This window comes from Lissotriton helveticus, chromosome 4_1 (genome assembly GCF_964261635.1).
Source record: "Lissotriton helveticus chromosome 4_1, aLisHel1.1, whole genome shotgun sequence".
Classification (NCBI taxonomy): domain Eukaryota; kingdom Metazoa; phylum Chordata; class Amphibia; order Caudata; family Salamandridae; genus Lissotriton; species Lissotriton helveticus.
Genome location: NC_136063.1, coordinates 1,291,216,943 through 1,291,243,875, shown reverse-complemented (window position 1 = coordinate 1,291,243,875; position 26,933 = coordinate 1,291,216,943). Strand labels below are relative to the sequence as shown.

General features: G+C 43.4%; 1 protein-coding gene across 1 annotated transcript in view; it reads left to right on the top strand.

The window, feature by feature from the left end:
• Nucleotides 1-26,933, top strand: part of SCGN (secretagogin, EF-hand calcium binding protein) — a 504,919-nt gene that overhangs the window by 128,553 nt on the left and 349,433 nt on the right. The window contains exon 2 of the mRNA XM_078685785.1: nt 6,245-6,315. Within this exon, the coding sequence (XP_078541911.1) occupies nt 6,245-6,315 (71 nt within the window). The remainder of the gene's footprint in view (nt 1-6,244; nt 6,316-26,933) is intronic.

Below are 26,933 nucleotides of genomic sequence, written 5' to 3'. Positions count from 1 at the left end.
CTCAATTGAAACAAAAGCTTCCTATTGTGTGGCTTTGTAATAGCATCCCAATAAGCCTCTAGTTTTTGTATTGGTTTAACCATGAGGAATTGGCACGTCAATGTCGAGGGATCACTATTCCTGAAAGTGTTGGAATCCACCCATCCCCAGTATCTTTCATTCATTTGCACTCTCAACGGGAACCAGGAGTTCTAAGGGTTCTTCCATAGGGCCACCATACCAATGTTTGCCAGTACAGATCTAACCTGCTGTAACCAAGCAATTTTCTTAAAACATTCAGCTCTTAGGAAATGTCCAGATTCTCTGCCAGTACAACAAGGGGCGTAGACTGGCACTGTCAGCCAAAGCCTTCCTATCTAAATCACAAAGTAATGGCTGTACTGAGGTACTTTGTGGAAGGTTAGCGATTTTCCGTAGGAAGCTATTTTCCGCTATGGACAGTTTAGAAAGATTTTTAAAGCCCCAGAGCTCTGCCCGTTATAAAACTGCACTGACAACTTTCATATTATAAATGGTCCAGGCCGGACTAACTGGTTTAGTGAAGGATGCATTATCGTCGGCTAATATGGTACCCGCTAACTGACGATGTTTCAATGTGGCCATGTCCAGATGCTTACCCCAATTCATATGATCCTGTCTAGTGACCTCCTAAATACGTGAAATATTTCACCTTCTCCAGGGGGCGCTTGTTCAACAGCATTGCTCCTCCTGAGGATCTATGGGGATCAAATGTCATGTATTTTGTTTTAGAGACATTTTTCTCTAGGCGCCGCAGAAGGCAAAATTCCTCAAAGACTATTAACATATGCTGTAAGCCTCTCTGGGTTTTTGCAATTAGAAGGGTGTCATCGGCGAACATAAGAATTAGAATTCTTACATCCGCCAATTTAGGAGCATCCATTGGGATATCTTTCAAAAATTTTACAACCCCATTTATAAAAATGAAAAACAAAGTTGGGGCCATAACACAACCTTGTCTTACCCCCTATCCACTCTGAATGAGAGGGTAACCTGACCCTGGCTTCCCCACCTGATTTTCGTGTAGGTGTCCTCGTGACGTCTAGCTATAGGGGATAAAAAATCATGGGGCATCTTCAGATCGTACAATACACGGTCTTTTATGGGAAACGAGGTCGAAAGCTGCCTTTAAATCTACAAAGGCAGCATACAAACTGCCTTTTCCAGAACCACCATTTTCCAGTAAATGAGTGAAGCTAAAGGTTTGATCAATGGTACTTATACCCGACCGAAAACCTGCTTGAAGAGGTGATAGAATGTCCTGCTCACTGAGCCAGGCCTGGATTTTATTTAGTACAAGGCGACCCATGATCTTTTGGGACGAATCAATTAAACTTATGGGCCTGTAGTTCCCTGGATGTGACTTGTCCCTCTTATTAAATATTGGAATTATCTCAGCCCCTTTCCAGGACTCTGGAACCGGCATACCTTTAGCAATTTCATTCATAATAGTAAGATATAACTTCTCCATTTAGTTTAGTCGGAAAGGAAAATATCGGCTGGAATTCCATCAGGGCCTGATGCTTTGCCTCCCAGCAGGGTACCCAATGCAGTGTTAACATCAGCTTTGCTAAAAGCCGAGCCATCATAATAAGTATCTGGAAGCTAAAATATTTCCCCGTCATCAATGCTGCACTCATATTGGGATTGAAAATGCATTACCCATTGGTCTAGGCTTACATAATTTATCGGTTCTGCAGGGCAGAAATCTCTGCCCCATTTTACTACATCCCAGAATACTTTTAGATTTTTATTTTCACAGGCCCTTTTAAGATCCTGCCATCTATTATCATCCCAGGATTTCTTTGCCACTTCCTGGGCTTTCTTGTATTTCTGCCTAGCACACCGAACCTTAGGCATATCGCCATCCTTTATAATTTTCCCCAAGGTCTCCTTACATTCCTTATTAAACCATTTACTTCCCTTCTTGTAGTCGGTGCCCTTATTTTTAGCAATTTAAAAAAAATATGTGCGAAGATGTTTAAAGAACTCCGCATGAAATCCGCTAACCGTCTCAGATGATGCCCTGTTAATCAAAAGATCTTCCAGATCTAATATTGCATTATTTACATCTAATGAGATCATATCTAGGACTTCAGGCTTTAGTGACAGGTTTATCCATTTCAAACGCCTCATATTATTTGTAGGAATTAAATCTAGGGTTATCAGTTCCCCATTGGAATGGGATGTATCATTTTCTGCCCTTATTTCGAAGACTAGAGATTATGGATTATGATCACTCTCAATATGGTCGACTACCCTCATATCCCTTAATGCGTGCCCAAACTGACAATTAATTATTACAAAATTAATGTGTCTTTAGCTAGAGCCATTATCAAAAGTACATGCACCATCTCTGTCTGACTGTGTTCTGCCATTTGTAGCCCTTAAACCTTTCTCCATGCAGAGGGAGTGAGTACATCTGTACTACGGCTTCTGTCCACTTTTTTACTGGGATTAAATCTAATTTCAGGGTTCTCCATAGCTCATCTTCAGAGTATTTAAAATTAGAGTTCCCATTTAGAAGGGGTTCAAAAGTCAAGTTAAAATCACCCGCTAATATTACATCTATACCCCTAGAATGATGATCAAGAAGTGTGCCCAGGGCTACTAGTACCTCAGACTCCCTTCCCTTAGTACCCCTTGCATAGATGTTATACACATCAAGCTTTATACCCACTCCCCACAACAATCTAATTGCTAGTATATCCTTATTATTAGACTCTAGAACCTGTACCACAAAATCAATTTCTTTGCGGACCCAGAATATTAAGCCTCTTGAGGGCCTGCCTTTTCCGCCGGCTATCGCAGGTACATAATAATTCAAGTAGCCTACACAATGCGATGGTTCCATTGCCCAAGTTTCCTGAAACAGGCACACAACGTGTTTGGCGACAAATGACTGCCACTCAGGGGAACTAATCTTAGAACTTATTCCGGCTATATTCCATGATATCAGGGCTAAGCATGTAATTGGTATTTTACCTGGGCACACAGGGGCCACAATATTCGACGATCCATTAGGTATGTCAATGGCTCCCTTACGTATTGCTAAACTATCATCAGAGGGAGTAATACTCAGTGAATTACCATAGTTAATTAGTTCTGTGGCTCCCTTAAGTAGCAGTCCAAAATTATCTGGGGGCATAGTGCTCAATATATCTATCTGCTATCTGGGCTGATGGACAATGTTACTACAGTCTGTACCAGAATGTATAGCTTTCTTACTTTTGACACTCAATCATCAAAATCTAGGTTTGAAGTACCATCTAGTGGGAGATCACCTAGCCCCACAGAGCAACCCAGGCCAGAAACAAGTGGAGAACGTCTAAACTGTATTAGAGAATGATCTGGGGAAGATGTACAAAACTCTAGGGCTAGCACATTTTCAACCAAATCATGGACCCTTAGTATTAACTTAATGCAATCAAGGGGATTCACCCGGGAAGAAAGTCTACGGGCTCCAAATATATCTTCTCGGATAACAGAGCGCCATCCCCTGACACGGCGAATCCAATGGATTGCCTTATTTGTGAGGCAATCTGCACTTTCTTTTAAATTCACGTTATCATATTTGGGGACATTAACCATGTAGATTTTTGGGGCCGGATGTAGATCTCTTTCCGGGGGTGCAATACAATGATCATGCCTACGAATATTTATCGGAGTCCCTACACCTAGGGGTCCATTCCGATCCGATCTGGTAAAAAGGCGCTCCGAATTGCCGTTCGGAGCGTTTTTCCCCGTACGATTCGTACCCGTAAGCGTCCCCGTACGAACGACGAAGTACGAACCGTACCAGGAGCCGTACTCCATACGAGTCGTACAAGACACCGTACGACTCTAATCTCCTTACGACTCTTCCTCGGAACCCGCTGTACGTGACATCTGTACGGTTCGCGGACGATTTTTCCGACCCGCCAAGTACGATTCCTGTGGGTACGCACCGTACGACCCTTTTCCTACGGGAGCTGAAAACAGCCGTAAAAGCAGAGTTTGCCCCGAAACAGGTACGGAACGCCCCCCCCCGGGTACGGCGCGTACACCCCATGAACGCAGGGGTACACGCTGTACCCCTGCAATCATGGGGGGTACGTGCCGTCCACCCAGCGTAAATAAAATATCCTTGCATTCACTAATCAGCAAATCTATTCTATCCAAGGTACAATTATTAGCTGTTTGTTTCGGCTTTAGTGATTTCCTCACCCTTTTCCCCTTGCTGTCTCTACCACTATCCCCCCTCCCGTAGCTCCACTGTTACCATCCATAGTTTTCCTTTTCCCCATACTCAGACTTAGGGAGAATATTACTTAGAGTCTTGCGCTGCTCAGGTAATCTCCTTCTTAGACTCCTCCCCTGAAAGAAATAATGTCTTATTTCCCAAGTCAGATGCCCACGGATGACAGGTAGAAACAACACAGTAATGCTTCCTTCACAATGAGAATGTTCCAGCACAGACTTCAGATTTGAAATGAGGACAATCAATCAACTCAACCAGCCAAGGGGCTATGTTGGAAGGCTTTATTCACACGATCTTACTTGGCATCAGCATGCAAGGCCAAGAGCCCTGGGCTGGCCCAGTCCAGCGTCTTCCAGGCGATGACGGGCAAGGACGGGCCTACCCTTGGCCCGGGCACCGCCCGCGCGCCTCCGCACCGAGTCCTTCTGGCAGCAAGATTCTTCGAGTCCCGCGCCGCGCTGGAGTCTCGCATTTTTGCACGCTCAGGTGCGGGCTTGCTCCTCCCTCCTGGGGGGGGCACTGGTTGAAGAGACTTGTGGGATAGGTAGTCCCTCTGGTGGCAAGATTCTCCGGTAATGGAACTAAATGCCGTTGAGGAAAGAGCAGAGGATATTCTATAAGGAATTCCAAGGTCCATATATCCTGTCAATATAGAGTGTAACCTGCATGTAGTTCCAAGGCAGTGTTTAGAAGGGGTCAAGTTGTATAGACAGGAGGACATAATGAAGGCTCAATCAAGCACATTGTAAAATGAGGTTAAAGATACACGGAGCTTTAGGTTGAAAGAGACGTGCAATCTTAAGAGGGTCTGGTGGAAAAATTTGAATCATGGAGGCAATGATTTGTATGAAAAGTGTCAGATATTGTTGTGAGGGGCAGAGTGTAGCAGTGACTATCGATCTATTCTCTTGTGGACAAGTAGATGGTCAGCAGGTGATAGGTCATTTATGGGTGGGGCATAGAATAATGAGCTTGAGGGGATCTGCTGGTGGCATTAATAATGGTGCAATAATACAGACATGATGGATAGTGCAGGTTGATTTCAGAAGAAGAATGGAAGGCAGGCAAGGGAGAGGAGGGGGTCGAGACCAGTGTTAAAATCTTCAAACAGGATTACAGTAAGAAATGAAAGGCATGTGAGTGGACGAGGTTTATGTTTAAAGGAGTGATGTGTCAAATATTGATGTTTTTAAATGAAAATGGAAGAGAAACCCCAAAGAGGGGGTCGATAATGGGGCAGGGAGTGGTAAAACTGTTTTGTTGATTGCTTATTCACAGGTCGAAACAGATGCAGCTTCTGGTGTATGGCGATGTGTGTTATAATAGCTGGTCTGTCTCCGGGAAGTTTTTGGTCAACGTACCCTTCCCTACTTGGTGGCCATTTTGGATCTTCCTTGCAACTTGTGCCAATGTGTCTATGTGTGTTTGTGTGTGCGTGCCTGCCTGCGTGTGTGTGTGTGTGTGTGTGTATGTTTGTGAAAAATGACAGCGCCAAGTCATTGTCAAGTCATAAGAAATGCTTTGCCATGCCCATACAATCTGTTATTGGCGTTCTTGTTTCTTTTTAATTGGACTTAATATTTCGATATTGATAATAGGGCAGTGTTTTTGACTTGTTGGAACTCTTGCGCTAATAATGTTTCTTATGATCATTGAGTACTTCTTTTTCAGTAAACACGAGCTGGAACAAACTATTTTAAGATTAAAAAGTTCATTTTTATTGGAAGTATTTTAAAATCAGGAAGCAACAATGTGCTGTACTGATAAATATTTTATCATAACAAGCATCTTTAGGTAGCAACCAATCATGCAAAACCCGTAAGAATGTAAAATATATGGCAAATACATACTTATCTTTTGGCATCTGCAAAATGCCACATCTTAAAAGCCTAAAAAATGTGTGTACAACAAAGGGATTGTTTTTACAATGCTGCTATTGGAATCTAACTTGTTAAATAATTTGTAATAAATGTGTGTTTTCTTTAGACAATGGATATATTGAAGGAAAGGAGCTTGACGACTTCTTTTGCCATCTGCTGAAGAAACTTGGCACTTCTGTGAGTACAACTGTGCACTTCTGCGTCTAAATGTTTATAGACTGTCTAAATGGAGCTGAATGAAGCATGTACCCACCCAGACTTCAAACACCTTCCTGCATAATCAAGTTATATTACCAGCACAATGTCTGAACAAATAATGATATGAGCAAATTGAAAATATAAATGTTTTTGCTGCGTTTGGTTACATTACTGATGTTATTTTCTTCCACGTGCGTTGATAACAGCACTGACGTTACATCGTCCACGTTGTTACCACGCATGTCATTACATTGCAAGTCGTTTCAACGACTTGTGCTAGATGGCATAGCACATCAGGGAACGTGTTGGATTTTAAGTCCTACACATCCCTGCTGTTGCTCTAACTGGAGTAGGAATAGTAATTTATACCATTCCTAAATCCAGCGCTATCTAGTGCAAGTCGTAGAAATGATTGCGTTATAATGCCATGCGTGGTAACAACGCAGACGATGTAATGCCAGCGTTGTCACCTACCACAATGTAATATGTGGCATTGTAACGTCACGTATACAAAAATTGGTGGCATAGTACTGAACTACAGAGAAAACTGGCATGTGCTAATTGTGCTTAAAGTGGGTAAATATCAAAACTCTTATCCAAACCTAGCCACACTGTATATATCTAGGGTCAGATTTATTATTGAATTGCGTCGCTTTTGCACCATGAACAAGGGGGCAAGGGCGGAGCAACTACTACTTCAGATTTATCAAGCCATGCAAAGCCACCGTGCTTGGCGTGGGTGGCTTGATAAATCTAGAGTAGCGCAACACAGCACAAATTGCTGCATTGCGTTAGTCTGCCCAAGGGAGGCGTTCCATGGGTGTTCCCACTCACCCTCCCATGGATTTTGGCACATTCCTAGATTTGTCATTACTGTTAGAACTGGGGATGTGTCAAAGTGTGACACCTCCACTGGTGAGCGTATTGAGGAGAAAAATCTTTATTTCTCCTTGTTTGTTCCTCTTGCTATGTGTGCTGAATTCTGGTATCCATGGCAGACTTATGCAGAGCTGCTAAAACAGGCCATGGTCCTGACGTTACTGCACTGGCTTGAACCTAGAGGGTAAGTGAAATCGAGACCGGCACATGTGCAGAGGTACCCTCTCCTTCACCCCTCCCTCCGTCTAAACAAGCACAGTCCACTCATCACACTTTCCTCCCTCTAAACAAACACAGTCTCAGCTGATTTACGGTGAGCAACCTGCTGCCCTCAGCCTTGAACTACTATGAGTGCTCCTTCTCCTCTATAAAGGGGAGGGCAACATCCCCATGTCCCTCAACACCAGCCACCATTGCATTTATACTTCTGTGTGAGGAAGCAGAATAGCAGTGCCAATCGTCCTATGATTGGGTTAAACACATGAAAACTCCCATTTTTAGCAAAAGCTATTAGGGATACAAGTGGTATTCTACAATGGGTGTCTTAAGCCTGTGCATTACTGGAAAATGCACCATAACGAGCCTGTTTGTTTTTGTCACTAAAGAAGGGTTTCACAATATCCCTTACACTGCAGGAAAGGAATTTCTTGACATGAATTATTTTGGTGTAGCACCTATGAAGACCATGAGAGATCATTTAAGGCTAGCCACGGATAGGGCTGCTACCCTGGCAACTCAGCGATTGATACCGCTGAGATGGTGACAGCGCCTGTGGCAGGAGAGATTGAAGACTGGCAGCAAAAGCTCTGTACAATCACACTTTAGTAAAAACGGTACATTTATTTTCATTCAATAACTGTACAGCTTTTATACAACATCATTCTTATCAGATTGTGCTTGAGGTTGGCTGGAGTGGTTGTAAACTCCAAACCAGTAGCTTTGACTAAAACTGCATTATTAATACAAGACAAGAGGATACTGTCTAAAGCGCTTTGAAAATGTCTGCCACAAGCGCTTTTCCAAACAGGAACAAACTACAGGAGGTAGCCCATAAACCCTAAGGAGACTAAGGCAGTCAATTGTAACATACAGCAATGTCTCAAAAGGGTGATATTTGGAGGTCAATTGCATGTTACACAATTAATTACTGAGAATTAAATCAAAGGGGGAGAAAACCAGCGAGACATTTCTTTTGTGATAAACAAATTGTATTTTAGTGAATATACATATTCGCCATATCAGGTTTCATATGTTCATATATATGAGTTACACTACGTTACATTGAATGACATGTAACCTGTCAGATACTGTGCACAAGTGCTCGTGAGGGGTTGTGACGGCGCAAGTGACACGTGAGGGAGTATGTACAGCGATGGTGGCGGCGCATCAAAAAACAAGTGGAGGTAAAATTGACATATTTAGGATATCCAAACAATAAATGGTAATGAATACAAAAAATAATCAAGAGGGGTATCCTTGGAAGGGGGCGCCAAGAATTCCAATGTAGAAGGTAACAGCGTTTCGGCCTGTAGACGTATTAAGCCATCATCAGGACCAGGTTACAATTACTTATATGGCAGTGGCGAGAGGGCACACTTCCAGAATCCGGGTGTGGTGAGGTCCAAGGTAATTAGGGATAGGGCCTGCGGATGTGTTGCTGAGAGGGACAGAAATTGGAGTCTCAGGAGAGACAACAAGGGACACAGGGCATTGCTCTAGTCACGATAAACCCAGGGGCTGCTGGTGGGATCACTTGATGGAGTCAGCAGGATGTGTGGCAAAGCGCATCACGGGGCTGGCAGTAGTCAGACTACTGCCGGGCCCGTCGCAGGTTACATGTCATTCAATGTAACACAGTGCTACCCCCCCATATGTTTGAACATATGAAACCTAATATGTCCAATATGTATATTCACTAAACTAAAGTTTGTTTATCACAAAAGAAATGTCTCCCTGGTTTTCTCCCCCTTTGATTTAATTCTCAGTAAATAATTGTTGTACATGTAATTGACCTCCAAATAGCATCCTTTTGAGACATTGTTGTATGTTACACATGCTCTTTTCCAGCAATCCTTTTTGTCCACAAAGAAATGTAACTAGCAACAAAGAGGGAGGACCACAAGGAAATCAGCATTTCATTCAATGTCATCTTTGCTTCAACTTGGAGGCCATAAAATAATGAGCATTGTCAGTATTTTTGACTTTAAAGTAATGATGCTTGGAGACATAGCAAGATTACGCCCACTCCTGTTGTGGGCCCACTTGTGGCGGACACCAGAACTATCTAAATATGCAGCGGGGCTAAGGGAGGTAATGGATATGGAAGGTTTGCACAAGATCGTCTGGCTAAAAGGTGTAAAAAAACTTCTATATGATCTTGATCTCAAAGAAGCATGGCTTAATAGAACCTCTCCACCCAAGGCAGAAATCAAGAAGGCGTATTGGCTGTGGGTTAGTAAGAACGATCTCCTTAACCCCAAAGCAGGCAGGCTCACAGAGGAGTTTATGCAGCATAAGCATTCTACCCGTCTTAAACCCTACCCAGACCTAATACAAAAACCATACGATAGAGCTTTGTATTTTGAGTTTAGGGTAGGTATGCTCCTCTTAAGAGAGTTGACTGCCCAGTGGAAGCCACCTTATCAAACTCCAGCCTTTGTCCAAGCTGTGAGGCCACCACTGAGTCAATCGCACACTTCATGTTCGCTTGCCCAGCCTACAAAGTGCCAAGGGGGCGCTGGCTGAAACTAGTCTGCAAGGAGCTGGGTACCTGTAGCCACCTAGTAGCATTGCGTATTTTAAGATCTGACGCGCGGGACCTCCATGCCTCTGTACTAGCAACATTTCTTAGATGGGCATGGAGTATCAGAGCGAGAAACTTGAGCGTCAATTCTTAAACAATAAAACACTCATGTGATCTTGTCCTTTAGAACTTGCACTTTCTTCTTCTTTTTACAAATGTATAAGCAATTTTTTAAAACTTTTTAATGTCTTTTCTTTTAATGAATCTTTTATTCTAATGCTTTTATTGTACATTGTATTTCTAAAAAATGTCTCTTGGTCTATCTGGATATATTTTACTCTGGGTTGAAAAGCTTTCAAGATACTTTTATCCAAATAAAGCTTATATTGACTGACTGACTGGGTAATGTGAAGCATTACAAGTAAATGGCATGGGAGTGAATATGTATTTGTTTGGAAGCAAAAAGCTGAAGAATAATATTGGTGTGGGTTAAAGATCAGGTGACATTTGCACTGTCCAGCCAGACCTACTGCCTACCCCACCTCATCTGTTCTGCTAATAGAGAAAAATACCATGAATTATCTAGTTATCTAAGACTCTCTGATAATGTTACAATGGCAGGTGTGTGCCCCTGAATGTTCAAGATTAGGTATCTGGATAAACATATTGAGAATAGCTGTGTGGAGAGTAAGCACCTTCTTGTGGCAGCACATAACTTCTGCCTAATCAAAACATGTACTCCTGGCTCCCAACTTGTGGGCATAGATAAAAACCCCTCTCCTGGTGATTCTCACCTAATTAAGCAAACACAAGGAGATGATGGACGGAGCGCTGAAACTTTTCAGACACTCACCCCCAGTCACAGATCTGGGTTGAATCCATCATCGTTCTTTTGCTCACTTCGCTACCCCAGTTCAGACACAGCTATACACAAATCAGTCTTGACTCTGTGCCTCATGGGAACAGTCCAGCCTGAACTGCCAAGCCATGTCTTCCCTGGACTGGAAAGAAGCATCCTGGGCACCGGTTTTGGGCTAACAATGCTTATCAGCCAGGCTAGCTTGAATCCAGTGGCAAAGGGAGCAAGGGACCTACGTCTGGTCATGCCCTGCCAACTTAGGGCGAACAAAGCAAACACAAGGAGATGATTGACGGAGCGCTGAAACCTTTCAGACACTCACCCCCAGTCACAGATTCTCACCTAATTGTCAAATAACAGATGCACTGACAAGCCAGACCATGAAAATGTGCATGTGTATCAGTCTACTGGCACCACAGTTTGCACTGATCAAGCAACAGAAAAAAACACAATGGAACATCATGGAGGCACCAGTTTTAATTGAGTGCAGAAATTGGCAAACACATTTGAACAGCAAAAAATGAGTTAATTAAATCAAACATTTATCAATATTCCTGTTTCTACTTCTAAACAACCCTTTTTAATGAAGCTTGAAGGATGTCACTTACGTCCCTAAAACAAATAAATGAGTTACAGCAAAAGTACCTGTAGTAAAGAATTACACAGTGCTGCACCTTCCCCTGCATATCCCTGATCTGATTTATGGAACACTACTGGGACCTTCCTAAGTGCCAGTGTCCAATAGTCATCTTTCACACCCCAGCCAGACAGAGGTATCAGCAAAAAACTGTGACAAAGCAAGAAAGAAAAATATTGGATTTCAAAACTCAGTAGTTTAGAAACAGCACTCAACAAGGAACCGGAAGATTAAAACACTCACTAGACCACATCTAATACTTTTACTGACATGGGGTATATGATCCAATAAGGATCCTCCCTGGGTCACCTTAATATGCAAAGGCATTCGTGATTGATGCATTTACAGTTATGAGATGATCACTTTCCAGTAGGAGTTGTATTATAATTATTTCTTTCAAACAATTAACAAAGCTCTACATTTCCTATAGACATACACAATAAGTGTCTGTGCAACAGTAAACCAGGTTTTGGACACCGGTGAGGTTAAATTTACTATTCCTACTCCACTTAATGCAACATTAGGGAAAGCGTTGGACCCCAGATGGGTAACATTTACTATTCCCACTCCAGTCTGTGCAGCAGTAGAGAGAGAATAATCGCCTTCAAATAAATAACATATTTTAACAACTCTATAAATTTACCAAAAATATAACATTCTTAATATACAAATTATGTCTACATTTTAAAACACATTTCTAAATTATTATAATTTGTAATAATTATTATACATTAATAGCAAATATTAATAATTTAATTAAAATACTACACCATATTCCCAATAACATAACAGCCAACACTTAAAATGTAACTGAATTGAAAAATTACTGTATTAAGTAACAAAAGGAAACAATTATTATTAAATGAATACATAACTTTTACTGTATTATTACTTAAATAACTTCCCACACCTATTCTCCTACAAACAAAAAACACATCCAATATATAACATAATTTTTTTAATTTTTTTTAAAATTACAAAATTATCAATAAAGTAAATATTTAAATAAAAATGAATAATTAGTTAGCAAATAATTATTACTCAATTAACTTCCCACCCTATTGCGCTACAAACTAAATAACCCACACATAAAATGTAACTTTAAAAAGTGCTAATTATACAATTTACATCATTAATTATCAATTAAATAATTAATAATACTTAATTACCTTCTCACCCTTTACAGTTAGAAACCAAACAACCTGCACCTAAAATATATCCTGACAAATATATTACAAAATGTACCTAAATAATTATCAATTAAACAATGAATAAATTAGTATGAATTATTTATTAAATATACCTAATTAATCTTCCCACCCATTACCCCTACAAACCCAACAACTAGCACCTAAAATGTATCTTAAAAACTGTATTAGTTACACAATTTGAAGAATTATCAATGAAATAATTATTAATTAAAAAATCATTATTAATTAATTATAATCAATTATTTTCCCACCCATTATCGCTACAAACTCAACAACCTGCACCTAAAATGTTCACAACCCGACACTATAAAATACAATTAACAATTAAATTAAATTTAAAAATAACTACAAATTGCAAACTATATTAAAAAACATTGACAACACTTTTATAAACAATTTATAACATATATAATTAAAGTATAAACTTAAATACATAAAGATAATTAAAAAACGATTTTTTACAGCTATATTTTTGTAAATGATATTAACCCAGATATTTATGAAAATGATATTGCTTCCCTTAAAAAATAGATATTTTTGCAAACTATATATCTGCATCACGATATTTGTGTATCACAATATTAAAAACTCGATATTTATGTGACTCAATAGTTTTGACCCGATATTTTGTCCAAATACCCCTCACACATATGTATTTCTTCAAGTAAATAACCCAACAAAACAAAAAAGAAACTGAAGGACTTCAATTGATAGAACTAGACTCCATATTTTGATCCAAAATAGAATGTTAAACATAAATGGCAGTCTCTCTGGATGTGTGTGGGAATGTAATATTTTCTGTGAGTGTTATCACCATATTTAATTCAAAAGAAGAACCATCTAGGGGATAGAAGAGTAGCCATAAATGCTTCCATCTCTGCATATATGTGTGTGTGTGTGTGTGTGTGTGTGTACAGAATAAGCCAAATGAAAAAAAAATCAAGAAATATATTGAAATTAAACCCTCACAATGTATGAATGTACCTTACAGACATACATATCACTTATTATAGCAATGAATCTCACCTGTCCAAACAAGGATACATTCAGCACTTTCATCAAGGCCTCTTGTTCTACACAATCACATGGATCATCACAATGTAACACAAAAGGAATTCACAAAAGCGAAAATGTTCACAAATTTTGGCAATACAAAAGTTTTTTTAATGAATTTGGTAATATCTCCAATGAAAATTGAAAGCAAGGGAATAACTTGATCAAAGCCAGGTGAGATCCTAGCATGGAGATTGGTTCTTGGAGAAAATGTCTTGCACAAGATATTTTCTGTTTGAACAAGTCTCCTGGGAGAAATCATTATGTGTACTTTCATGCCCATTAACTTGAAATTTTGCAAAATTCGAATACGGAATTCGTGAACTTGACTTATTTCGCTGGCATAAACAGATTGTGAAAAAAGAACAATTGATGGACAGGATGCAGAACAATATCATACATTCAGCCCAGTACAGAGATCTGGGCCTAAATCCATCGTTTTTTTGCTCACCATGCTATTCCAGTTTGGACCCAGCCATATGCCAATCAGTCTTGACCCTGTGCCCAATGGGAACAGTCCAGCCCTAACTGCCAGGCCAGGTCCCCCCTGGACTGGAAACAAGCATCCTAGGACTGGTTTCGGGCTTTCAGTCCTCATCAGCCATGTTAGCTTGACTCCAGTGGCATGGAGAGTACCGGACCCACGTCTGAGCATACCTGTCCCACTCGAGGTGACAAATGCAAAAAGAACAATTGATGGACAGAATGCAGAAACAGATCATACATTCACCCCAGTACAGAGATCTGGGCCTACATTCATAGTTTTTTTGTTCACCATGCCATTCCACTTTAGACCCAGAATATATGCAAATCAGTATTGGCCCTGTGCCCAATGGGAACAGTCCAGCCCGAACTGCCAGGCCAGGTCCTCCCTGGACTGGAAACAAGCATCCTAGGACTGGTTTCGGGCTTTCAGCCCTCATCAGTCAGGATAGCTTGACTCCTGTGGCATGGAGAGCACGCGACCTACATCTGGGCATAATCGTCCCACTCGGGGTGAGAAATGCAAAAACAAACATTGATGGACAGAATGCAGAACAATGTCATACATTCACCCCAGTACAGAGTTCTGTGCCTAAATCCATTGTTTTTTTGATCACCATGCCATTCAAGTTTGGATCCAGCCATATGCAAATCAGTCTTGACCCTGTGCCCAATGGGAACAGTGCAGCCCGAACTGCCAGACCAGGTCCTTCCTGGACTCGAAACAAGCATCCTAGGAATGGTTTTGGGCTTTCAGCCCTCATCAGCCAGGATAGCTTGACTCAGGAGAACCTGGAGCATCTGTAAACGGAGTTCCAGTGGTTCTGGTGTCTGGCTGTGCCGCTCCACTTGGGAGGGTGCAGAAATCCAGATTGAGAGGTGAGAGAGGGGATGTGTTCCACAGTGGGAAAACCACCGGGTCAGGGGCCAGCCAGAAGGGTTGAACATCACAAGAGTGACTTGGTGACACCACTTCTGTCCTGGGGTATCTTCGCGCACTGTCAGATGGACAGGGGTCAGCAGATCTGCGCCAGGCAGACTGTCACATGACACATGAGTCATGTGTTACCCTCAGGGGGATACTGTGTGAGTCCCCAGAAGTCCTGGTGTGCCAGGAAAATGTTCAACCGCAGGGTTTAGTCCCTGGGTTGGGAGGCCAGGTTCAGGTTCTGCCTGACCTGGAGGGCAAGACATCTGTTCTCAGTACTGACCGGGGGGATACTGTGTGAGTCCCCAGAAGTCCTGGCATGCCAGGCAGATGCTCAGCCACAGGGGTTAGCCCCAAGGTTCGGAGGGTTCTGCCTGACCTGGAGGGAAGGACATCTGTAACCAGTGTCCTGACCGGTTTGGCTTCCAGGGGGACCACCCTAGTTGTGGGGGGGGTACAGCCCTCTGGAAGGGGGTGCAGAGGGAGGGAGTCCTTGCCTCTGACCCCGATTCAGCCTGAAGGTTTAGACCCTTGGTTAAGAGACCAGTTGCCGGAGAGAGGTCCTGAACTGGTGGGAGAGTTGTGTCCTGAGGGCGCCTCTCCTGGGAGGAGAGGGAGCGACCCCAGAAGGAGAGGTATGGGGAGGATAGCCTCGCCTGTGACCTCTGGTCAGCCTGAGGGTACAGACCCTGGGCTGGCAGGCTTGTGTCAGGATGCCATACCTGACTTGGCAAGAAGGAGAGTGGAGAGAAGGTGCCAAGTACCTGGGGCTACTACCACCCACTTTCTGACGCCACAGAGGTCAGAGAGGCCTGACAGGCATGAGGTATGGCTCTCATCACTGACTGTTGTCAGTGGCCACTGTGGCTGGTTGTTCTGGTGGACAGAGTTGTCCCTCGGAGGGGGCAGGAGTCACAACCTGGGAGTGGACTGGGCCACATCATTGTGTTGGCCAGGTGGGTACTGTATACCAGTGCAGATAAATCTGTGAGCGAAGTAAGGTGAGGTGCTGCACAGATCGGGTCCCAGGTGAGGAGAAGGGTCCCCCATGGTTTAGCCTAGTATTATGTTAAAATGTTATGTTTTGTTAAAAATAATTTGTTAAGCGCACTGCCACCGATTGGTTTCCTGGCGCTGATAAGAGACAGAGAACGTAGCCTGAGGTTATGAAGCGTGCTGGGATTATTGATATGCTTGTCTGAAGAGCCAGGTCTTTAATGCTTTCCTAAATGACTTGAGAGGAGGGAAGTATTCCACAGACGGGGAGCCAAAATAGCAAACCTACAACCCCCAGCACGCTTGCGTTTAAAAGCAGGTATCTGGAGGAGGGCCAGGTGGGCTGAGCGCAGATTGCCCTGGTGGGCCCTGAGCGCAGATTGCGCAGATGGGCCCTGAGAGTATAGATAGAGGGATCCAACTGGGTTCAAGGAGGGATAGAACAGGAATAGTCCCCTGCTGTTCGGGACAGTTTCCATGTTCTATCACCCCAAGTAGGGAATCCCATTGAGGTACTGTTTGGTCTACCCTGGCTTTAGGCTGTAAGGGGGTTGTGTTGGAACTGGCCCTTCTTGAAGGGTTATCCCCAAACTTTTTGCTTCTTCCTCCTTTGTTTTTCCTGACCTGTGGTTGTTGGCTATAGGACTCTGGACACTTCACCACTGCTGATCAGTGCTAAAGTGCATATGCTCTCTGTGTAAATTGTTATTGTGATTGGTTATCTATGATTGGCTTATTTGTTTAACCAGTAGGTCCCTAGTAAAGTGCACTGAGTGTGTCTGGGCTGGTAAATCAAATGATACTAGTGGGCTTGCAGCACTGATTGTGCCACCCACATGAGTAGCGCTGAAAAAAGGTCTCATGCCTGCCACTGCAGTGCCTGTGAGCAGTTTGTGAACTGCCATGTTGTCATTGCCAGTGTACACACTTGCCAGGCCTGACCCTTCCCTTTTCTTACACATTGGACACCCCTATGGTAGGCCCAAGGTACCCCCCTGGGCAAGGTGCAGTGTATGTGAAAGGGAGGATATGTTCTAGTGTGGGTAACATGTCTTGATAGTGAAATACTTCCAATTTCGTTGTTCGCTATTGAAAGGCTATATTGCTGATAGGATAGAATGGAGGAATGCTGTGTCCCATGTGTACCTGCATATTTCCCCATAAGAATACGATGAAAAAGTGAAGTCTGGCATCCCTGAACTCAGCATTTAATAACGCACCTTTTAGGGAAGATGGTTATTAACTTCTAAGTTTAGAAATAACACTTTTAGAAAGTGGCTATTTTCTTGTTCAGCCTTTCCGTGTGCCACTGCCTGTTTGTGGATTGACTGTCTGGTTTGTAAGTGACAGGTGCTGGGGTGGCTACAGGAGGCAGGGTGAGTCAGCACTAGGCTGAATAGACCCATCTGCATGTAGAGTGATGGGAGGAATAGCACCTGGGTCTGAATAGGGCCTGCCTTCCACATTGCTGTTTCCACTTCCTGCAGTGTGTCTGATAGCCCTAGCCCACACTCACAAAGAAAGAAGATATGCACTGGCAGAGTGCACCCAGAACCGGTTTAGACTGGGTTCAGGACCCCTCACACATGAAGAACAAAGACTTTTGGGGTATAATTATCTGAGCTGAAACCCCTAAACTTTAGATTAGGAAAATCTTTGAGCTCAAGAAGGAATCCCTGCCAAAGTAGAATAGCCAGGAAGACTGGGGAAATGTGCTGCCATTGCTGAGTGTTTGGGAGCTGACCTGCAGTTGCTGTTATTGCTGAGGAAGAGGACTAAGGGACTGTCTGCTGTGTGCTTTGTACCCCTTGCTTGAAGAGGAGCTGTGCTGTGTGATTTGCCCCCTCTGAAGTATACCTGTCTCCAAGGGCCTGAGAAGAGCTGGCCTCATGTTGGAAACTCAGGGATGCATAAGTTCTGGGAAGAAGAAACCATCTTGTCAGCGCTGAGTGCTTGTCTCAGCGCACTGACTGTGTCCTCGTGACTTTTGCCCTGCCTGCTCGTGTTTTGCTGACTCAGTGTGCTTGTCGGCACACAGTGGGGGCTCTTTGTCAGGTCTGCCTTGCCTCCAGCCGAATCCCCTGAGGGACCGTCTCGGCACTCGAGAGTGCGTGCCAGTGCACTACCCAAGACCTTAAACTAGGGGCCAAAATCACTACCACCGGCCCTGTATGAGGAAAGAGAAGAGAAGCACTGTGCGCCGGAAAAATCACCACCGATCGCCCGGGAGTCTCGGGAGCACTGTTTCCATTCCCTCACCCACATCAGGCAAAAGCAGCGCTGGAGTTGGACTCCGAGCGGGGTGTTGCCTAGCAACGAGGGTCTCGTCAGTTACAGGAGCCGTGCCGAGATCCAGGAAGCACGGAGTACCCCAGGGGTCAGCTGTTGAAGGATTGAAGGATGGAAGGAGACTGAGAACCCAGGTAACCACTCCAATCCGCTGACGGAGCATAGTAGTGTTACCGTTGGGGACGGGGAGTGCGAGTCTACGGGAGAGCACTCTCGGCCTCCCGCTTCCTGGTGAGAAAAAGGGGCAGCCTGTTGATTAGAGCAAGCCGTAAGGCGTCTTGGGTTACAAACGCTGCACTCTGTATTACAAGTGCAGCGGGGGCAATATTTAAGGTCAGCATCCTTTTGGTGACTGGCGTGCGCCCGCACATTTGTAAGGGGTTATGTTCCAAAAGTGAAATTGAGCAAGCCCATGTAGCACATCCTGTGCAAAGAGTACAGGTCACACAGAGCTGAGGTCATTTCTCAGCGACCGGACTTTTCAGGTCTGGGAAGGTGGTGCACGATCGGCATCCACCCACCTCCATTGTGGAGTGCCGCAGGGCTCCTCCTTGAGCCCCACATTATTTAATGTGTATATGGCCCCCTTGGAGGATGTGGTGGCTCCATTTAACATCAAAATCGTGAGCTATGCCGATGACACCCAGTTGGTGTTTGCCCTCTCCCAGGCCAGGGAAAATCCCCAGGTGCTGCACTCCTGCCTATCCAAAGTCCATACTTGGATGGAGGAATCAGCACTAAAGCTGAACGGTCTAAAGACCGAAATAATGCTTATGGGGAAGAAGAGTCCCTCACTCCCCCGGTCTGTTTGGCCTAGCTGTCTGGGATCCCCCCCAAACCCAAGGCTGAGATCAAAAGCCTCGGTATTTGGCTAGAGCAGGATCTCTCCTTTAGGACCCAGGCTACTAAACTGGCAGGTGTCTGTTTCGGCCTTCTCCGATCGGTGCGCAAAGTGCTGCCCCTGCTTCCATTTTCATCTCGGAAGCTTTTGATCCAGGGCCTGATCCTATCTAGGCTAGATTTCAGTAATGCAATCTATCTGGGCGCCCCTGAGGTCACTCTGAACAAATTACAGCAAGTTCAAAATGCGGCGGCTCGAACGCTTAATAACATCTCTATGTCACGATCGGCCAAACCTGCATTGAGGGCTTTGCATTGGTTACCGGTGCGAGACAGGGTGATATTTAAATCCCTCTGCCTTGCACATAAGATCTTGCAAGGCAAAGGCCCCCCCGCCCTACAAAAATTGGTGACTCCCTACAAGGCAAGTAGAACACTACGCTCAGACCAAAAACATCTACTTAAGATCCCTAGGGTTAAAAAGGCCCGTTCAGGAGGGAGGAGATTCTCCGTAAAGGTTGCAACCCTTTGGAACTCACTTCCCCTTAGTCTGCGTTCAGAGCCATGCCTTGTGCGTTTTCGTAAAAACCTGAAAACTTTTCTTTTCTGTTAGATCGCTGTTCCTCCCACTCTCTTAAACTTTGTTCTGTTTGGTTAAGCGCTGGGATGCTTGAGGGTAACCATGCGCTATTCAAGACTGCCCTAATAATAATAATAAGAACAGCAGGACAGTTATCGATAACGGCACCATTTTTTTTAAAAGTGACTTCCACACACTAGCAACAAGTGCTCACAGCCACACTAAGCCTACAAGTGCCTTTATTCTTACAAGTACGCTTTACAAAGGAAACATTGTTAAAGTGAACTTTTTCTAAAAAAGGACATTACTACAGTGTACCTTTTATTAACAAACGCAGGAAGCAAGTCGATTTTTGTATGTTGGATTCATGTCATTTTGACTCTGCCTAATCAAGATAAAGTAATTTATATTTTTATAAATACATGGTGTGGCGTCCATTTGTGGTGTTTCACTATATTACTGTGAGTGTTGGTACAAATACTTTACACATTGCCTTGGGGATAAGCCTGTCTGCTCGTGCCAAGCTACCAAAGGGGTGAGCAGGGGTTATCAACCGTGTGTTTCCCCTTACCCTGACTAGACGTAACGGTCCATACTTGGACAAAGATACTTACCTCTGCCAACTAGTGACCTCCATATCTAACAGTCATGTTGATTTCTCTTGGACCTGTGTTTTTCCTCACAGGCAGCCAGTGCAACATGTACATTTTCTGAGGTAATAATAATGTATACTCGCACAGCCTATTTAATGTCCTGATTTTATCACAGGTTGTGTGTGCTCTTAGGGTGTGTACTCCATAGTACATGTAATACTGATAGCTATTAGCGTGCCCCTGATTGGGGAGCGTCCCCTAGGCAAAACGGTGATCCCAGCCGGGGTTAATCCTTTTCGACTGTAGTATAATCTCCAATGGTCGATTATATATTCATAACTTCATTTGTGTAGTTCATGAGATATTTATTGAAAGTTCAATCAGAGTTAATATTCACTCCAAAACATGTTAGATATATATCCAATGCATTTCGGGTAATAATACCCTTCATCAGAGACCAGGGGCACACTAATAGCTATCATTTTCTGGTGTAAACATCAACATGGCACTACCATCTTTTTCACTTTCACTTGATATTGATACAGAAGAACTGTTTAACAAAGATGTAGATGTTGATCAACTTCATTTGATGTCGATTTGCTTCAGCTGATGTGGTCGCTTGGCCTAATGGGAGTGCGCCAAACGTTGCTGTGGAACTTTGGTCGGCCATTTTCTCTTTGCGTCATGATGCACTTACTTTTTCCTTTGCCTTGCACACCCTCACAAAATGGTTCTCCTTTCCACAGCCTTTCCAGATCTGGTCAATGGTGGGAAATTTACCTTCGTGTGGGAACGGAAATCCACACCTTAAGCACACCCTTTTTTTCTGTGGAGAATTCACTCGGTGTCACTTGGCCTTGTGCTTTGGCTTATTTCTCACATTCATGACTAACTCACTCTCGGCACCTCCGGCCTCCATTTCAGCAGTTTGTAAATCCGCATGCTTTTCAGCTCTGACAGCCATGAGAACCTTCTCCCGACTAACAGCTTCTCTCAGCATTCATCGTCTGAACAAATCTGACATGCTTCCGTCAATCACTCTGAGGCGTATAGCTTCCTCATCATTGAATTAATTAAACTTACAGTGTTTAATGAGTGTATCGTGTTTCTTAACAAATTTGTTCATGGTCTCACCAGCTTTCTGTCATTTTTGACCGAAGATGTATCTTTCGTAATCTAAATTTCACATTGGATTGAACTTGAGATTCAAGGCTGCTTTGATTTGACTGTATGTAATTTCACCAGCTAGTGGCATTTTCTTTATGACTTTTTTCACTCCTTCACCAGAGAGATACTTAAGGTACTTAATAATCTTCTTGCTATCTGCATCTTCAATCGCATCAATGAAATCATCAAATGTCTCTATCCAGGCAGTCCATCTGTCTCTAATATTCAACTTTTTTTCGGTATTGAATGGCGGTGGTGGTTTCACGAAGGCAGCAGCATTGTAGCCATTGACGGAACTTACTGATTGGAGAGTACAGTTCTCTCCAGCTCTGCTTGGTGATGTTGTTTATGTAAACCATATCTGAGGTCTTGCTACGTGCTGACTTCTGGATCATCTTTAATAATGACAGGAAACGGGAGCCCTTTGTTGGTCTCCATTGAAGAAGCAAACTGTCCCAAACCCAGTCGCCATTCTCGTCTTTCGGCACTTTAGAAACCTTTAGAGTTGTTATGAGCCCTACTCGGCAGCTTTAATGGGGTGCAGCTTCAGATATGGACAGCTCTGCAAGCACAACCCATGGTACTTTATCTCGAGTCCACTCCCTCCAACTCTGTGGCATGATGACTTTCTTTACTCTGTAAGTACTGGTAAGCAGATGACCATTTCGAGCATCACTTTAGGTGTCTCTTTGTGTTGACTTACATCTGGTTGATTTCTGCCTCACAGTGCTTCTGTTCACAGCATTACCTTGCACTTTGCAGCTCTTTCAAAATCTGGCTAAATCTTCCTATAGTGTTGTATCTCCATATGAATGCATGACTTTGAGTTGTGTAGTAGTATAGTACCTCTTTGTGCGACCTTCCCAGCAGGTTTGTGACCTCTGATGTGTAGACTTCTCAGTCAAGCTTTCATTATTGTCAAAGGCTTTACTTGAAACTGGGGCTGCACTTTGACTCCACATACTTCAAACGTCAATTCCCCACTTCGACGGAGGCACGTGTGGCAATGCCCAAAGCACACTGTCTTGGACAGCACTGTCGATATTCGAGTTTCTTATTCCCTATCTCATCCCCAGTTGTAGCCTCCTCCCCAGCCCGGGTACTTGTCAATGACTATACCGCATACAGTGCTTAGTTTTACATATCTTTATTGTTCTGAGTGTAACCATGACCCTGACATTCTAAACCTGCATTAATTTCACTACGCTCTAATGCTTATGTCACAGTCCATAAGGAGCCACAAAGGTTCCCTCATTACAACCTCACACAACACTCCGCCACCCACAGGCCATCAGGGGAGATTCTGAGAAAATCCAGTTCCCTGAAAAGTAGCTCTCCCGCCTAGGGAGAGGACGCCCCTGTGCACAACTGCGGGATGACCAAAAGGTCTGATTCAATAAATCCAATGTTCAATAAATAGTGTTCATAACGAAAATATTCTCATCTTTCCAGTTTTATTGGAATATCTTTTTTTGATGCGTTCATGTATATGATGCAAATCAAACTTGGTAATCCAAAACAACGTGCATGATTCAAGGTGTGTTCATTATCACACAACCCAATGCATTTCGGGCGGAGCCCATCGTCAGGGGGTTACTCTACAACAAAAAACAGAATGGCTAGCTATAATCACACTGTAAAAACAATGGCGGTTTGCAAAAAGAAAGAAAACACAGTGCATGCAGCATGGTATACACAGAGACACTGTAATCAAGCAGGGAGAGACGGGTCGGGGTGTAAATATTCCAATCAGCAAAAAGAAATGCCTAAAGCTGGTGAACAAAGTAAAAAACAAACTCTGTGCCTTGAAGAGTAAAAGCCTTCACCAAGAAGCGGTCATGTTTCAAAACGGAGATACACCGTGTCTAAAACCGAGCGGGTTGCCCCACGTTAGTGAAAGTCTAAAGAAATCATAACCATTATAGAGCATAATAGCAAGCGTCCCGAGGCAGGGTACTTACTCGTGTGATAATTACAAGCGGACTCAGCGGAGTTCCGTGGAGTTGACAGAGAGGCGTGCAAAGATAGGAGATCAAGTAGCATGTGCTGAACAGTGAGAAGGGACTTGAGAGAGGCTAAACGACCCGAAGGGTCAGAAAAGGAGGATAACGTGAGCGCCATGTTGTAAAGGACAGTGTCACAGACGGAAGACATGGAAAAATAAATACAATCGGAGTCACATCCGAGTATGCAAGCATGAAAACATAAGATTATAGGTAGCACAAGAATTCAATACGATCATTAAGCCCCAAGGGCGCCATCGTGGACAAATAACGAATCCAGAAATTCTCCCTTTTAAGTAGAAAGTTCTTATTGTTCAAGGTGATGGGTACTTGTTCGAGTATCTGATATTTTAGTTGGGCCACTGAATGTCTATTTTCCAGAAAGTGGGTAGCTACCGTGGATTTCAAATTCCCAGTGCGAATATTGCTCTTATGTTCTAAGATCCTGGTGCGGATCTTGCGCTCCGTGTGTCCCACATAGCATTTGCCGCAAGGGCATTTCAATACATATATGACATTCTTGCTATTACATGTGGCATTGACTCTCAATTTTATGGAATTGCCTTTCATAGGATGGTTAATCAGGTTCCCTGGGATACAGTTATTGCAATTGCTGCAATTGTGACAAGGTTTGAGACCGGTATATGTGACATTAGACTTAGGTCCACTGGTGTTATTCAAAAACTCTTTGAGATTCTTGCCCCTGGTAAATGCGAAGATAGGAGTTTCTGTGAATAGACCTTTGAAATCTGCTTCCATTGTCAAAATGGGCCAATGTTTTCGGATGATTTTTTGAAATTGTGCCGATGCTTTAGAGTACTTGGAGACGACCACTAGCCGGTCGGAGGGTGTCTTCTGTTTAGGAAGAAGCAAAGAGGCTCTGGAGCATTTATCACTTCTCTTCATAGCCAAGTCTAGTATCGGGGTAGGATATCCACGAGCTCTCAATCGTTCCAAGACTGTTTGGATTTGGACTTTGCTTTCATCAGGTTTAGAAACTATTCTTTTGACCCGCAGAATCTGTGCATATGGTAGATTGTTTTTTAATCCCATGCGGTGAAAGCTCTGGTAGTGTAGTGTCGAGTTTCTATCCGTCGGTTTTCTGAAGATGGAGGTGGACCAATCACCCGGTTCTCTTAATATTTTCACGTCCAAATAATGGACGCAGGATGTGCTGTAATCCCATGTAAATTGTATCCGTGGTGTGACATGATTCCAGGTATTGAGAAAGGTGACAAGGGTTTCAGCGGTGCCAACCCATAAGAGAAAAATGTCATCAATATACCGGAGATATAACCGGCCGTGTTCTCGCCAATTTGTTTTGCTTAGAATGTGGGTTTCTTCGAATATTCGCATGAAAATATTGGCGTAGCAAGGAGCCGCCGAATTTCCCATGGCCGTGCCGTTGAGCTGTAAATACCATTTGTCAAAGATCGTAAAGTGGCTATGGTACAATGTGAATAAGGTGAGTTCCATCAGGAATATTTTTAGATCATGGTCAATGTCCGATTGAGCCAATGTTTTTTCGATGGCTTCTATCCTTTCGTCATGAGGGATTGAAGTGTATAGGGAACTGACATCCACAGCACACATGATGAGGTTGGAGTCTTTAAGTTGGTTCATGACTGGTTCCAATTTAAGTAAAAAATCGGTGGTGTCTTTTACGAAAGAGTCTGATGTTGAAACAAATGGTTGGAAATATTTATCCAAAAATTTCCCAACGTTCTCATGGATGCTTGTTCTTGTCGACACGATGGGTCGAAAGGGAGGATTAGTTGGGTGTTTATGAAGTTTTGGCAACATGTACAGTATCGGTGGTTTAGGATTGATGGGTGTGAGGTACCTCTTCGTTCTCTCATTGATGGTCCCATTGTCAAAGGCTTTATTGATGATGGTAATCAAATCGTTGGTGTATTCCCGGGTGGGATCCCCCGAGAGTATACCATAGGTATTAGTGTCTCCAATGTGTTCAGTGACCTTTTGTTCATAGAAGGAGGTGTCCATGATCACCAGGGCACCTCCTTTGTCGGCATTATGACAAATGATGTTGGGATTGTCCGCGATTTTTTGCAAAATGTTTCTCTCCTTGCGAGTGAGGTTACCACGTGTAGCTGGTTGTAAAAAAGGAAGGTTCAATATGTCTTGCTTAACCAGGTTCTCATGTCTTCCGTCTGTGACACTGTCCTTTACAACATGGCGCTCACGTTATCCTCCTTTTCTGACCCTTCGGGTCGTTTAGCCTCTCTCAAGTCCCTTCTCACTGTTCAGCACATGCTACTTGATCTCCTATCTTTGCACGCCTCTCTGTCAACTCCACGGAACTCCGCTGAGTCCGCTTGTAATTATCACACGAGTAAGTACCCTGCCTCGGGACGCTTGCTATTATGCTCTATAATGGTTATGATTTCTTTAGACTTTCACTAACGTGGGGCAACCCGCTCGGTTTTAGACACGGTGTATCTCCGTTTTGAAACATGACCGCTTCTTGGTGAAGGCTTTTACTCTTCAAGGCACAGAGTTTGTTTTTTACTTTGTTCACCAGCTTTAGGCATTTCTTTTTCCTGATTGGAATATTTACACCCCGACCCGTCTCTCCCTGCTTGATTACAGTGTCTCTGTGTATACCATGCTGCATGCACTGTGTTTTCTTTCTTTTTGCAAACCGCCATTGTTTTTACAGTGTGATTATAGCTAGCCATTCTGTTTTTTGTTGTAGAGTAACCCCCTGACGATGGGCTCCGCCCGAAATGCATTGGGTTGTGTGATAATGAACACACCTTGAATCATGCACGTTGTTTTGGATTACCAAGTTTGATTTGCATCATATACATGAACGCATCAAAAAAAGATATTCCAATAAAACTGGAAAGATGAGAATATTTTCGTTATGAACACTATTTATTGAACATTGGATTTATTGAATCAGACCTTTTGGTCCACCCGCAGTTGTGCACAGGGGCGTCCTCTCCCTAGGCGGGAGAGCTACTTTTCAGTGCTCACTCTTCAACACTGCCTGGCCAGACAGTGTTTCCCCGACTGCACACTACAATCCCTTAGAAAATACTACCATTGGGTTCAGATCAGCTGTGCGAGATCCCTTTCATTAGTAAAAATCCAGTTCCCACCAACAATCTGATTCACTTTGAGCCTGCACATGTGACAGAATGTGAGGTTTACTTAAGAATCGGCCACACTTTTTTCTCTTCTTAGTGGATATGTTTGTGTGCCATCTACGAGTGCTGAGAGTGAACCTAACTCCATTATTGAAGGCCCAGGCTGTACTAGATGCTAACACAGTGGCGGGAGATTACCCCCAACACTGGAGGGCTGTCGAGG